Source organism: Eubalaena glacialis, chromosome X (genome assembly GCF_028564815.1).
Source record: "Eubalaena glacialis isolate mEubGla1 chromosome X, mEubGla1.1.hap2.+ XY, whole genome shotgun sequence".
Taxonomy (NCBI): Eukaryota; Metazoa; Chordata; class Mammalia; order Artiodactyla; family Balaenidae; genus Eubalaena; species Eubalaena glacialis.
The window spans coordinates 16,214,315-16,230,161 of record NC_083736.1 but is presented as its reverse complement, the minus strand read 5'-3'; the positions used below and the strand labels follow the sequence as shown (position 1 = coordinate 16,230,161).

Sequence of the window (15,847 nt, the reverse complement as noted above, 5' to 3'; positions counted from 1 at the left end):
AAATGGACAAACTCTTAGAAAGGTATAACCTTCCAAGACTGAACCAGGAAGAAATAGAAAATATGAACAGACCAATCACAAGTAATGAAATTGAAACTGTGATTAAAAATCTTCCAACAAACAAAAGTCCAGGACCAGATGGCTTCACAGGTGAATTCTGTCAAACATTTAGAGAAGAGCTAACACCCATCTTTCTCAAACTCTTCCAAAAAATTGCAGAGGAAGGAACACTCCCAAACTCATTCTATGAGGCCACCATCACCCTGATACCACAACCAGACAAAGATACTACAAGAAAAGAAAATTACAGACCAATATCACTGATGAATGTAGATGCAAAAATCCTCAACAAAATACTAGCAAACAGAATCCAACAACACATTAAAAGGATCATACACCATGATCAAGTGGGATTTATCCCAGGGATACACGGATTCTTCAGTATACGCAAATCAATCCGTGTGATACACCATATTAACAAATTGAAGAAGAAAAACCATATGATCATCTCAATAGATGCAGAAAAAGCTTTTGACAAAATTCAACACCCAGGTATGATAGAAACCCCAGAAAGTGGGCATAGCGAGAAACTACCTCAACGTAAAAAGGCCGTATACGACAAACCCACAGCAAACATCATTCTCAGTGGTGAAAAACTGAAAGCATTTCCTCTAAGATCAGGAACAAGACAAGGATGTCCACTCTCACCAATCTTACTCAACATAGTTTTGAAAGTCCTAGCCACGGCAATCAGAGAATAAAAAAAAATAAAAGGAATACAAATTGGAAAAGAAGAAGTAAAACTGTCACTGTTTGCAGATGACATGACACTATACATAGAGAATCCTAAAAATACCACCAGAAAACCACTAGAGCTAATCAATGAATTTGGTAAAGTTGCAGAATACAATATTTATTTATTTATTTATTTATTTATTTATTATTTTTTAGAATTTATTTTTGGCCGCATTGGGTCTTCATTGCTGCACATGGGCTTTCTCTAGCTGTGGCAAGAGGGGGCTACTCTTCATTGTGGTGTGTGGGCTTCTCATTATGGTGGCTTCTCTTGTTTTGGAGCACGGGCTCTAGGCGCGCAGGCTTCAGTAGTTGTGGCTTGTGGGCTCTAGAGCGCAGACTCAGTAGTTGTAGTGCACGGGCTTAGCTGCTCCGCGGCATGTGGGATCTTCCCAGACCAGGGCTCGAACCTGTGTCCCCTGCATTGGCAGGCGGATTCTTAACCACCGCACCACCAGGGAAGCCCCACAGGATACAAAATTAATGCACAGAAATCTCTTGCATTCCTATACACTAACAACGAAAGATCAGAAAGAGAAATTAAGGAAACAATCCCATTCACCATTGCAACAAAAAGAATAAAATACCTAGGAATAAACCTACCTAAGGAAGTAAAAGACCTGTACACAGAAAACTATAAGACACTGATGAAAGAAATCAAAGGTGACACATACAGATGGAGAACTATACCATGTTCTTGGATTGGAAGAATCAATATTGTGAAAATGACTATACTACCCAAAGCAATCTACAGATTCAGTGCAATCCCTATCAGATTACCAGTGGCATTTTTTACAGAACTAGAACAAAAAAGTCTTAAAATTTGTATGGAGACACAAAAGATCCCGAATAGCCAAAGGAGTCTTGAGGGGAAAAAACGGAGCTGGAGGAATCAGACTCCCTGACTTCAGACTATACTACAAAGCTACAGTAATCAAGACAGTATGGTACTGGCACAAAAACAGAACTATAGATCAGTGGAACAGGATAGAAAGCCCAGAGATAAACCCACACACCTATGATCAACTAATCTGTGACAAAGGAGGCAAGGATACACAATGGAGAAAAGACAGTCTCTTCAACAAGTGGTGCTCGGAAAACTGGACAGCTACATGTAAAAGAATGAAATTAGAACACTCCCTAACACCATACACAAAAATAAACTCAAAATGGATTAGAGACCTAAATGTAAGACTGGACACTATAAAACTCTTAGAGGAAAACATAGGAAGAACACGCTTTGACATAAATCACAGCAAGATATTTTTTGATCCATCTCCTAGAGTAATGGAAATAAAAACAAAAATAAACAAATGGGACCTAATGAAACTTAATAGCTTTTGAAAAGAAAACTACAAACAAGACAAAAAGACAACCCTCAGAATGGGAGAAAATATTTGCAAACAAGTCAACGGACAAAGGATTAATCTCCAAAATATATAAACAGCTCATGCAGCTCAATATTAAAAAAATGAACAACCCAATCTAGAAATGGGCAGAAGGCCTAAATAGACATTTCTCCAAAGAAGACATACAGATGGCCGAGAAGCACGTGAAAAGCTGCTCAACATCACTAATTATTAGAGAAATGCCAATCAAAACTACAATGAGGTATCACCTCACACCAGTTAGAATGGGCATCATCAGAAAATCTACAAACAACAAATGCTGGAGAGGGTGTGGAGAAAAGGGAACCCTCTTGCACTGTTGGTGGGAATGTAAATTGATACAGCCACTGTGGAGAGCAGTATGGAGGTTCCTTAAAGAACTAAAAATAGAATTACCATATGACCCAGCATTCCCACTCCTGGGCATATACCCTGAGAAAACCATAATTCAAAAAGACACATGCACCCCAGTGTTCATTGCAGCACTGTTTACAGTAGCCAGGTCATGGAAGCAACCTAAGTGTCCATCTACAGGTGAATGGGTAAAGAAGATGTGCTATATATATACAATGGAATATTACTCAGCCATAAAAAGAAATGAAATTGAGTTATTTGTAGTGAGGTGGATGGACCTAGAGTCTGTCATACAGAGTGAAGTAAGTCAGAAAGAGAAAAACAAATACCGTATGCTAACACATATATATGGAATCTAAAAAAAAAAAAAAAAAGGTTATGAAGAACCTAGGGTCAGGACAGGAATAAAGATGCAGACGTATCAAATGGACTTGAGGACACGGGGAGGGGGCGGGTAAGCTGGGACGAAGTGAGAGAGTGGCATGGACATATATACACTACCAAATGTAAAATAGGTAGCTAGTGGGAAGCAGCCGTATAGCACAGGGAGATCAGCTCGGTGCTTGGTGACCACCTAGAGGGGTGGGATAGGGAGGGTCGGAGGGAGACACAAGAGGGAGGAGATATGGGGATGTATGTATATGTATAGCTGATTCATTTTGTTATAAAGCAGAAACTAACACACCATTGTAAAGCAATTATACTCCAATAAAGATGTTTAAAAAAAAAAGATGTGGTACATATATACAATGGAATATTATTCAGCCATAAAAAGGAACGAAATTAGGTCATTTGTAGAGACGTGGATGGATCTAGAGACTGTTATACAGAGTGAAGTAAGTCAGAAAGAGAAAAACAAATATCGTATATTAACGCATATATGTGGAACCTAGAAAAATGGTACAGATGAACTGGTTTGCAGGGCAAAAATAGAGACACAGATGTAGAGAACAAATGTATGGACACCAAGGGGGGAAAGTGGCAGGGGTGGTGGTGGTGGTGGGATGAATTGGGAGATTGGGATTGACATGGATACACTAATACGTATAAAATAATTAAACTGTATTAAAAAGTAAATAAAATAAAATTCAGCAATTCAAAAATAAAAAGTATTACAGAAGTATCTAAGGCAGTTACAGATTTTGTGATGTTGGTCAGCTTTTAAAATTCATAACTTGTGATTTCTTTCCTTGGTTGAAATAAATATAATTTTTATACCTAAAAAATAATAATAATAATAATTATTCACATAATGGTTGTTCACAGTTATTTGCTTCTCATCCCTGGGAGAGGCTTCCACATCCTTACCCTGTGGAACTTAGGAATGGCCATGTGACTTGCTTTCATCAATGAGATGAGAGAGGAGGTGATATGTGTCAGTTCTAACCAGCAGCTGTAAGAGGCAGCTCATGGTTCACTGTGTCTTTCTTCTCCTCTGCCGTGAGATGGGCAGTGTTGTGGGCATAAGGCTGTCCCAGTAGCCTGGTTCCTAGATGGAAGGTAACACAGAGCAGAACCACAGCTGAACAGGGATGGACACAAGCCATGGGCGAGAAATATAAGCCACCAAGGTTTTAGTGTTGTTACCACAGTATAGGGGCCAAGCCCTGGGCCCAGTCCATTCCAAGCCTTAGGGTCCTACCCTTTTTTCCCATAAACAGGAGCCAGGAAAGGCACTTCCCCTAAATTAGAAATGAACAAATGTTGGAGAGGGGCTGACAAATGACTGGAGTTAAGAGAGAAACTGCCCAGCTGTTGGCCCCTTGCTGTTGATGAAGCACAGTTTATGTTAGGCTCATCTGTTTTGGACCTCTTCTACAGTTTAAGCATGTCATTGTCAGTTCCCCTACAGCAGGAGTGCTGAGTCCCAGTGCAGGTCTGTGCTACCTCCTCTAATACTGCATTGGGACACTACCGTTGACTCTCTGTAGCTCTCCTCGTAGCTGCCCCCTCCTCTTCCTATAAGGGCGCTAATCCCATTCATGAGAGCTCTGCCCACATGACCTAATTATCTCCCAAAGGCCCCACTTCCAAATACTGTCACATTGGGAATTAGATTTCAACGTATGAATTTTGGGGAGACACAGGCTTTCAGTTCATAATAGTAAGTATTCCTTTTGCTGAGTGCAGCAGCACTCTAGTTTAACATGGCTTGTGTATGCAGTTTTGAATATGGGGATCCCCTGAAACACCCAGACTGCTTCTCTGTAGTGGAATGAGGCTGAGACAGTCTAGCTCTGGGTGGGGATGAACTAATCCACTTACAGTTAAACCCAAACTAAAGAACCAAAGAGGTGACTTTCAGTTAACAGGACAGTGACATTTCATAATCCAAACCACCCTTGGCGCTGTGTGTAAGCGGTCACTGCTGTGTCATTGGAAGGCTGTTTGTCTCAGTGGACTCACGGTTGATGGGTACGCCAGGAAGGGGCTGAGTTCTTTCTGTGCACCTCCTGATGGTTTCCTGCCCTGAGTTTATCCAACAGGACCCAGAACAGATAAAAATGCTTACGCTATACCTTGTTGGTGCATAGTGATTTTTTAAAAAAGAACTCCAATAGTCCACTATTGGAATGACTCATACCTTCCCTCAGCCATTCCTAGACTTCACTTCTGGTTGACTTTAATATCATTGGTCTGTAGTTGTTGGCTGTAGAACAGTGTCAATACACTGAATGTTGCTGCCCCTGAAGGCATATCAGTTGCGTTTTAGATGTTTTTGAAGAGGGCATAGATTAGTTAAAGGAGGAAGTCAAATATTTAATTCCTTAGGTGGGATCATCTGAAACTATGCCAATATTTTTTTTACCCAGTAACCTTGGCAGTATCACTTTGAAAGTACCCAGCAGCGTTTTTTTTTAAATTAATTAATTAATTAATTTATTTATTTATTTATGGCTGTGTTGGGTCTTCGTTTCTGTGCGAGGGCTTTCTCTAGTTGTGGCAAGTGGGAGCCACTCTTCATCGCGGTGCGCGGGCCTCTCATTATCGCGGCCTCTCTTGTTGCGGAGCACGGGCTCCAGATGCGCAGGCTCAGTAATTGTGGCTCACGGGCCTAGTTGCTCCGCGGCATGTGGGATCTTCCCAGACCAGGGCTCGAACCCGTGTCCCCTGCATTGGCAGGCAGATTCTCAACCACTGCGCCACCAGGGAAGCGCCCCCAGCAGCGTTTTTTTTTTTTTTTGGAGTATAATTGCTTTACAATGGTGTGTTAGTTTCTGCTTTATAACAAAGTGAATCAGTTATACATATACATATGTTCCCATATCTCTTCCCTCTTGCGTCTCCCTCCCTCCCACCCTCCCTATCCCACCCCTCTAGGTGGTCACAAAGCACAGAGCTGATCTCCCTGTGCTGTGCGGTTGCTTCCCACTAGCTATCTATTTTACGTTTGGTAGTGTATATATGTCCATGCCACTCTCTCACTTTGTCACAGCTTACCCTTCCCCCTCCCCATATCCTCAAGTCCATTCTCTAGTAGGTCTGTGTCTTTATTCCCGTCTTCCAGCAGCGTTTTTTAATGAGCCCTCTTGTAAATAATTTGGTACCCTTTTGAATAATAATTTAAGCTGGCAAGGTTCTGATTGCTATGATGTATTTTATTAGATACATATTTCTTGGCATAATTTCAGGAAAAGTCAACAGAGGCTTTATCTTTATGTGACTCTTTTCCTATCTTATCCATTTTATTTCTAGGCACAGAGTTTATTAAGACTAGATTCTTAAAAAAGTAATAGCTTTATTGAGATATAATTTACTTACCATACAATTCATCTAGCATGTACAATTTAATGGTTTTTAGCATATTCACAGTGTTGTACATCATAACCACAGTCAATTTTAGAACATTTTCATCATCCCCAGAAAGGAAAAAACCTGTTAGCAGTCACTCACTCACTCACTCCCCATTTCTTCCCATCCCACTCCTACCCACAGCCCTAGACAACTACTAATCTACTTTCTATCTCTATAGATTTCCTATTCTGGACATTCTGTACAATTGGAATCATACAGTATGTAGACTTTTGTGACTGGCTTCTTTTACTTAGTGTAATGTTTTCAAGGTTCATCCATGCTGTAGCATGTATTAGTACTTCATTCCTTTTTATTGCTGAATAATATTTCATTGTTCGTATGGATCACATTTTGTTTATCCATTTATCAGTTGATGGACACTTGGGTTGTTTCCTCTTTTGGGCTACTATGAATAATGCTGTGATGAACATTTGTGTACACTTTTTTGTGAAGGTCTGGCTTTTTAGTGACTCAGCTGCCCTTTTAAATACTGGTGATACCATAGCTACATAGGAACCCCGATGGCCCCCCCTTTTTAAAATAATTAATTAATTAATTTATTTTTGGCTGCGTTGGGTCTTTGTTGCTTTGCTCCGGCTTTTCTCTAGTTGCGGCATGCGGGGGCTACTCTTCGTTGCGGTGCGCAGGCTTCTCATTGCGGTGGCTTCTCTTGTTGTGGAGCACGGGCTCTAGGCGCGTGGGCTCAGTAGTTGTGGCTCGCGGGCTCTAGAGCGCAGGCTCAGTAGTTGTGGCTCATGGGCTTAGTTGCTCCGCAGCTCGTGGGATCCTCCCGGACCAGGGATCGAACCCATGTCCCCTGCAGTGGCAGGCGGATTCCCAACCACTGCGCCACCAGGGAAGCCCCTGATGGCCCCTTGCTCAGCACCTCCTTTTTAAGGTAGGCAGCTTCCCCGGTCACACAGAGCTAGAGTGGTAGAGTGGGGCCTCTTGCTCCCATGTTCAATGCTTTACCAAATGGTGTGGAAACACAAAGGGAGAGGAAGATCTAATTCTATAATGCACAGATTTATAAAAGCCTTGAAGGCTTTTTCTGTTTGCTGTTTCTTCTGTTCGTTACTTACAACAGTATGGTCTGGTCTGAAAGCAAAAGAACAAGTACTCACAAGTTAGAAGATCCCTCAGAGATTTTTTTAGTCTAATATCCTCATTATACAGATGAGAAAACCAAAGCCTAGAAAAAGTGATGTCACTTCTCACCCAAGATCACGCTGTTGGTGGCAGGGCAAGGACTGGAACGCTGGTCTCTTCACTTCTCGCCCCAGCCCTCGTGCCCCAATTATAATGGGTGAGCGTTCATTGCCCAGGAGCTAGGTGGAGGGCGGTGCTGAATCGTTTTATGTCTCTTCTCTGATAGAACCCCGTCACGGGGCTGCTGTCAGCCAGTCATGAGCAGAAGGACGCCTGGGTGCGGGACAACATCTACAGCATCCTGGCCGTGTGGGGCCTGGGCATGGCCTACCGCAAGAATGCTGACCGCGACGAGGACAAGGCCAAGGCCTACGAGTTGGAGCAGGTAAGGCTGACTGGCAGCCGTGGCTTGGCCGCTCAGCACCTTTTCCTTGAACTGAAAAGCCTACAAGGAGGTAGCTGTGGTATGCAAAACAGTCTGGTACAGGCTTCTCCTCCATTTCTGCTATAGTGTATTTTGGGGAGGCACTTTGGTGGTCTCAACCTCTGATGTGTCTCTCCTTTTGAGATTTTTCCCTCCATAAAAAAACAACAAAAATCACACTGAATAGACATCCAAATTTCTAACTAGCTACATTTCTCTCACTCTTGCTCTGTCAGTTTTATACATACTTATATACAAGATGTCATTATAAACTAATATAATAGTTTTTAAAGAGTCAGCACACCAGAAGTACACATTCCAAAGTGTATACTCTTTGGAGTAATCATGTTGAAAGGATATTTATCCAAACATTATTGCCACTGCTTAAAACATGTTTGGAATTTCCTTTAAAAATGCCTCTCAGTTTGAATCATTCCAAAGCAGTCTTTTAAATTTATAGTCACCCTTTAATTTTGAACTGCATTGGTGTTGTCCAATTTTTGTGCCTGTGTTACCATACAGCACAATGAAGACCTTTTATTGTTTTCCAAAATCGGAAACCATCATACCCACCAAAGCGAAGACTTGCCATCACTAAGTATGTAAGAAAATAATCTGCGCCTGAGCACAGGAAGTATTTTCAGAGTGTTTTGAGTAATAGCATTGAAGTAAGGAGCATTAATGTATAAAAATATAGATCTCTTGGCATGAGAGCCTTTGGGATTTGTCTTTGATTGATCATTTCTCATTGGCTGGCACAGCCAGTGGATTGTCAGGTCCAGGGAGAGTTCTTACGGCCCAATTGGTGATTGTTTATAGCAACCAAAGTGGGCATGAGTGGCGGGCAGCCTTGACAGCAGTAGGGAAGCTAAGAGAGGAAGCCTGTCTGTGCGAGCAAGGAAAGGACAGTTTGGATTTGACTAGACATGCTGAGTATGAGGTAATGAAATCACCCAGTCTTGGAGGTAAGGCAAGAATGGGTAGTATTTAAGATGCATATAGGGACTTCCCTGGTGGCGCAGTGGTTAGGAATCCTCCTGCCAATGCAGGGGACACGGGTTCGAGCCCTGGTCTGGGAAGATCCCACATGCCGCAGAGCAACTAAGCCCGTGCGCCACAACTCCTGAGCCTGTGCTCTAGGGCCCGCGAGCCACAACTACTGAGCCTGCGTGCCACAACTACTGCAGCCCACATGCCTAGAGCCTGTGCTCCGCAACAAGAGAAGCCACTGCGATGAGAAGCCCGCACATCATGACAATGAGTAGCCCCTGCTCGCCACAACTAGAGAAAGCCCACGCACAGCAACGAAGACCCAACGCAGCCAATAAATAAATAAATAAATTAATTAATTAATTAATTTTTAAAAAGAAGAAAATAAAATGCATACAGCAAGCACTGAATGCTCCTCTAAGAACTTGGGTGGCTATTACATAAGGGAATCATTCATTTAACAGTATAATAATTTGATATTCATGTCCTCCAAACTTTCTATCCTCCTCTGACACAAAATCCGAGTAAACCCATGCCTGTCTATTCACACTCACACGCATGTGTGCGCGCGCACACACACACACACACACACACACACACACACACACACACACACACACCACTACCTCTCCTCTGTAAGCAATTTCTGATCTGGGTTAGAGTAGACTAGATTTGCCGATCTGTGACTGACGATAGAGAGGCAAAAATAGGCCACATTGTTTGATTTGTTGAGTGTGGTTAATAACTAAAGGAGACATCTCCCTTGATTATGGAAAATAACACGGGCTCTTCCAATGATCCTCAACAGGGACACTATTGCATTTGGGGTTAGGCAGTACAGTTGTTATTGTGTGAGACTGTCCCATGAGTTGCAGGACATGTAGTGTCCTTAGTCCTTACTCACTAAATGGCTGTAGCTCCCACCCCCATCATGGTGACAATAAAAATGCCTCCACCCCACATTTCCAGATGCTCCCCCACCCCCAGGGATGGTAATGTCACCACCAGTTGGGAACCACTGTGCTTGTTCACAATGGAAAACAACTTTTCTTTATTTGAGGGGAAGTTGATTGGCAAATGTTTATGTTGCACACCATAGGAAATGTTAATTATAACAGTGTTAATTATACCTTTTAATTATGAGGTAGTATTTTCTGCATCAAAAGAGTTTATGACATAAAGTGAGATTATACCCTAGACTCCTAGGATTTTAGAGATGGAAGAATCTGAAGGGTGATCCATTTCAGACTTTGGCAATTAACTTTCGTGGCCCTTCACTATGTCTTCCCCTGCAAACCATGTGCATTCTATAGGAGAGGAGACACTGATGGCCCTGGGTGGGAACTTCTTTCAGCCAGGCTACTTTGACCTAAAAATATCCCATTCTCCAGCCACTTGTGAAGTAGTTATATAGAGTTTTTAATAGGACATATTAAGACCAGTCTTTCAGTGCGCCTGAATTGTGGAGGAAGTGGGAGGCAACACAGTGTATTGACTAGGAGCTCAAACTCTGGAGTCGGAGGGCCTGGGCTCTGTCCTTGCTGCACCTCCTGCCAGCTGAGAGGCTTTAGCAATGTTGCTTCATCAGCCTCAGGTTCCTCATCTATAAAGTGGGGAAATATTAACACCCACCTCATAAGGGTGTTGCAAGAATTAGTGGGAATCCAGGTAAAGTGTTTTGTACAATACCAGGACAGAACATCTGATTATCATAGTGATATTGATATTATTTATAATAATAATACATATTATTAAGAAACGTTGGCAGCTACTTGCATTTTGTAAGAACTTTACTCAGTAGTCCAGTAATGGTGTCACAAATGGCTATTTTGGCAAAGCATCATTATTTTGGGGCAGGCATGGTGGACTTATTTCATCCTTAGTATAACAAAAATAAATTACTAAGAATTGTGATATAAAGCTCCAGGGTACTAGACTTATAAAAATTGTCTTGCTAAAATAGCAGGAGTCACTGGATTTCAGTGCCAGGAGGTGCCATCTGGTCCAGTTCCTTTATTTGAGATAAGTCACTTCGTCAAGAATTTCTTTGTGATGGAGTGGAGAGGTAGAAATAATGTAAACAATCAGAATGCATGTATATGCCTTCTCGGGGAAGGCTCCAGGCAGCACTGGCTTACCAGCCACGTGGTGAGGAGGTTGTTTTCATGGAGCAGGGAAGCTGGCCTTATTACTTACTCCATTTTATGTCCATAGAACGTGGTGAAACTGATGCGGGGTCTTCTCCAGTGCATGATGAGACAGGTAGGCGGAAAACGACAGATGTATTTTTGGATCATCTGAGTGGGCACTTCATATTCATGGTGACAACTAACACTCTTAAAGTGTTTTGAACTTTTCTTCTCAAGATGAAGAGAAATTGAAAATATTTTGCTTACTTTCTCTTTTTAAAATTATCTTCAGTAATTTTATTATGCTATTGAACCAGAGTCAAAGAATACTTTCTCAGAATCTCTTTTCAAGAGTTAACTTGTGTAAAAGGAGAACGTGCCCTTTTTTTTTTTAAACAGGGAAGAAAATGTTGTTTTTAAAAGCCACTCCTAGAAAGCCATGTACTATTGTTTATTCTGTTGAGTTTATAAAAGGGTTTCTTTTGAGTTGAAATGCTTGAGTTTTTAAAACTTGACATTAATATTATTGGTATTTTCAGTGAGGGGTAAATAAAACAATTTGTTGAGCATGTACTGTATACAGAACATCATACTAGGATCTACACAGATCCCAAGATAAATATGATACAGTCCCGACCCTTAATCGGCACGTGCCTCATTAGTCTTCAAAGACGACATTGCTCTTTCCCTTTCAACATAAGGAAACAAGATTGGAAATTTAAAGAGGAAGAGGAGGGTCCTCTCCCTCCCCTCTTCCCTCCCTCTCATTGAGTTCCTACTGTGTGTCACAGCTCATGCTGGAGATATCAGACAAGGAAACCCTGCGGCTTGACCCCTCAGCCCTGCAGAACTTGTTAAAATGGCACTGGGCTCAGACATTTCTGTTGATGGGCAGGAAGAGTCCCCCGCACAGCCTCTCTGTGTGGTGCTCACTAGTGAACATCCATCCCCTGCCTTCCATCCCCCTGGCTCCCAGAGATAACAGATAAAAGGTCTAGATCCAAGAGGTTGACCTTGGCAGCCATGAACCCCTTAGTTGCGAGCAGCCGACTTGCTTTCTCAGGTGGATAAAGTGGAGAGGTTCAAGCACACTCAGAGTACCAAGGACAGCCTGCATGCCAAGTACGACACCGCCACCTGCAGCACCGTGGTGGGCGACGACCAGTGGGGCCACCTCCAGGTTGATGCCACCTCCCTCTTCCTCCTGTTTCTGGCCCAGATGACTGCCTCCGGTGAGCCAGGGCTGACTGACCTCATTGTACTGGGAGTGACAATCCAGAAGGGGGCGGGGAGGGGCAGGCATTGATCAGTATTCAAAATAAGCTATTTCTGTAAAGAAAAAGCATGCTTCTTTTTGCGTTGCATTATGTGCGCTACTCTGCGGCTCTGTTGACAGTCAGCCTCCTGAACCCTTGTAGGACGAGGGCTGTTGCGCCAGCTCTGTCAGCATCTCACTGGTTGATCCCAAAGCTTCCTTGCTGTCTCTGTCGCCTAATTATTGGACCAACCTAGATCAGATCTACGTTCAACAGTTCAAATATCTGCAGACGGTGTCATGCTCCATTTTAGAGTTTTCTTCTCCAGGAGTAGCAAGCCCTTCCGCTCTTTCTCTCACTACCCTGTCACCCTCTTTAGACACACCCTCGTTTATCCAAATTATAAACAAACAACATAATTTCTAGAAGTCAGCAGTGTGCCCAGAGTTGTCTTTCAGTCCATAGCACCCATGGTGGGCCAAAAACTTCTGGGTGGTGAGCATTGTTCTCGTTGAAGCCCAAGCTGTTGGCTTTCATGGAGGCCTGGACACCAGGCCTCCCGAGCTCCAAGCTGCTGCCCTGCTCTGTGCACCAAATAGCCTCAAGTTAGGTCACTTAGCTGCTGTGTCTCAGAGTTCTTATCTCCAGTCCCCTAAATTCACGCTCCTGAGTTAGAGGCTTCCCATTTATTTCAGGCTGCAAATGTGAAACTCTAAAAATAGGAGAAGTCAGTAAATAATACTGTTATGGCTTCGTGAATAAACCAGGCACTTTAAAAAATATGTTTTGGTTATGGAAGTTAATATGAGCTCACTGTAGATATTTTGGAAAATATAACGAAATACATAGAAAAAAAATCTCACTGCCAATTTTCATTTGAATGTGTCTCCTCCAAGTTTTTGTTTCTATGCATTTTAAAAACATATTTAAGGTCATACTGTATGCATAAATATAGTCTTTTTATTACATAGCATTATAACTTAACCATTTCCCCCTTGATATTACAAGCTGTTTATAAACATAATTTTAGTGACTTTATCAGTGGATATTCCATAATTAGTTTAACTATTCCTTTATTCTTTTTTTTTTTTGCTATTATAACTATGTTGCAATACCAACTTTGACCCCCATCTCTATTTGCTTCCTTCCCTTAGTTAGATATCATTCAAAGGCTACTCATACTTATTGCTAAATTGTTTTCAGAGCAGTTTACTAGTTAAACTTCCCCCAGTGATGTTAAGGGTGCATATCTTACCGTGGCCATACCAGCTTCAAGAATTCATACTTTAAAAATACATGTTGGGGGCTTCCCTGGTGGCGCAGTGGTTAAGAATCCGCCTGCCAATGCAGGGAACACGGGTTCGAGCCCTGGTCCAGGAAGATCCTACATGCCGCGGAGCAACTAAGCCCGTGCGCCACAACTACTGAGCCTGTGCTCTAGAGTCCGCGAGCCACAGCAACTGAGCCCACGCGCCTAGAGCCCATGCTCCGCAGCAAGAGAAGCCACCGCAATGAGAAGCCTGCGCACCGCAACAAAGGGTAGCCCCCGCTCACTGCAACTAGAGAAAGCCTGCGCACAGCAACAAAGATCCAGCTCAGCCAAAAATAAATAAATAAATAAATAAATAAATTAATTAATTAATTAATTTAAAAAAAATAAAAGTACATGTTGGAACTCTGCTCAATATTCTGTAATAACCTAAATGGGAAAAGAATTTGAAAAAGAATAGATAGGTGTATATGTATAACTGAATCACTTTGCTGTACACCTGAAACTAACACAACATTGTTAATCAACTATACTCCAATATAAAATAAAAATTTAAAAATCCAAGAGGAAAACCAAAAAAAAAAACAACATGTATTTGTCATAACCAGCTATACATTCAAGGACCCAAGCAAAAAACCAGCTCTCCTGGTCACTGCCTGCTTTAGCACGTTGATGTAGCCGCCTGGGCAGATCCTGGGAGCTGGCCTTTCCATGAGGTGAAAAGCCATCTCCTGTAGTTGAGGGCTCTACTTTCCCCATCTGCCATTGGGGAAAAGTACCCGCCCTTTGGCTCACTCAAAGATAAGACAGTGGTTGCTCTGGGCTAAAATGCTTGCTTTGTGGAATCTTCTCTGCACAAATCCAACACATACCCGAAAGCCCCACATCTTCTCTTTCAATCCTTTCTACTTCTAGGCACACACGTAAAAGTGGAGCCATTCTTTCCTTCCTCCCTTCCCTCCCCGCATCCTTCCTTCCTTCCTTCCTTCCGAGATTAGACATTAACTGTTACAGTTTACTTCATACTTAATTTTTGATGCCCTAGTAAGAAAAATGAAAATGAGGGTAAAAGGATTTATTTCCTAGTGTAATATTTGTAATTTGTAATTGGCAGCTCTCTCTTCACAACATAATTCCGTAACTCCATTGTTTGTTTTTCTTTACTAGGCTTACGTATTATTTTCACTCTTGACGAGGTGGCCTTCATACAGAATCTTGTTTTTTACATAGAAGCTGCATATAAAGTCGCTGTAAGTGTCAAACCCAGTGTTTTTTTTCAGGTGTCCCAGTGTCAAAAAGAATAAAAATCATACAGCTCTTTGAGGGCCAGGCTGTTTGGGGCTGACCAGAAGGTTAGCAAGATTAGAGCTATAAGATGACGTCACCTCTGCACACAAAGTGCTCATTTCTGTCCAGGAGCTCAGCTGGGGAGCTTTTGTTTTTGGAATGTGCCACATGCTCTGTTTGAATCCATCACGCTTATTTTAAATAAGACTCTAAAATGTCCTGTGGCACGTCCACAGGCCAGCCTGAATCAGAATGGAGGGCAACACCATCGGCACCTGGGCAGGAGCTGCGGTGCCGTGGGGATCACCCCAGGCAGCCCACAGGTAGAGAGGCTGGAGCCAGATGTGTGCCCTGGGCCAGGTGTGTGCGGGTGCAAATATGTAGAAACTCAGTTCCTCCAGGCTTTTGTCTGCTACAGAGAGTGGAGCCTGACACACTTCTAGAGAACAGCTAAACTGTAAAGCTGACCATAAGAGCAGTAAGGAAAGGGTAGAGTTTGGTTTTTTGTTTTTTTGGTTTTTTTTTTTTAAAAAGCCATTAAAGCAAGGATCAGCAAAGGTTTTCTGTAAAGGGCCAGAGAGTAAATTTTTTCAGCTCTGCAGTCTCTGTTGCTGCTACTCAACTCTGCCATTGTACCACAGAAGCAGCCATAGGCAACTCGTGAACTCGTGAACGTGGCTGTGTCCCAAATAGACTTTATTTACAAAAAACAGGTGGCAAACTGTTTTGGTCCAAGGGCCGTAGTTTGCTGACCCCAGGTCTAAAGCGGCGATTCTCAACCAGGGGCAGTCTTCCGCTCGCAGGGGACATTTGGCAATGTCTGGAGACGTTTTTGGCTGTCACTCTGGGGAGAGTGCTGCTGACATCCAGTGGGTGGAGGCCAGGGATTCTGCTGAACATACTACAGTGCGCAGGACAGCTGCACACACACAGAATGATCAAGCTCCAAATGTCAGTGGTGCCGAGGTTGACAAACCCTGGTCTAAAGAAACTTGGGAAGTCTTTGTGGA

General features: G+C 42.6%; 1 protein-coding gene across 5 annotated transcripts in view; it reads left to right on the top strand.

The window, feature by feature from the left end:
• The window catches only part of PHKA2 (phosphorylase kinase regulatory subunit alpha 2), a 91,456-nt gene that overhangs the window by 23,313 nt on the left and 52,296 nt on the right, over positions 1–15,847 (top strand). For all 5 annotated transcript variants that reach the window (XM_061177674.1, XM_061177675.1, XM_061177673.1 and 2 more), the window contains 4 exons: positions 7,708–7,866; positions 11,110–11,157; positions 12,088–12,256; positions 14,718–14,800. In XM_061177674.1, the coding sequence (XP_061033657.1) occupies positions 7,708–7,866; positions 11,110–11,157; positions 12,088–12,256; positions 14,718–14,800 (459 nt within the window). The remainder of the gene's footprint in view (positions 1–7,707; positions 7,867–11,109; positions 11,158–12,087; positions 12,257–14,717; positions 14,801–15,847) is intronic.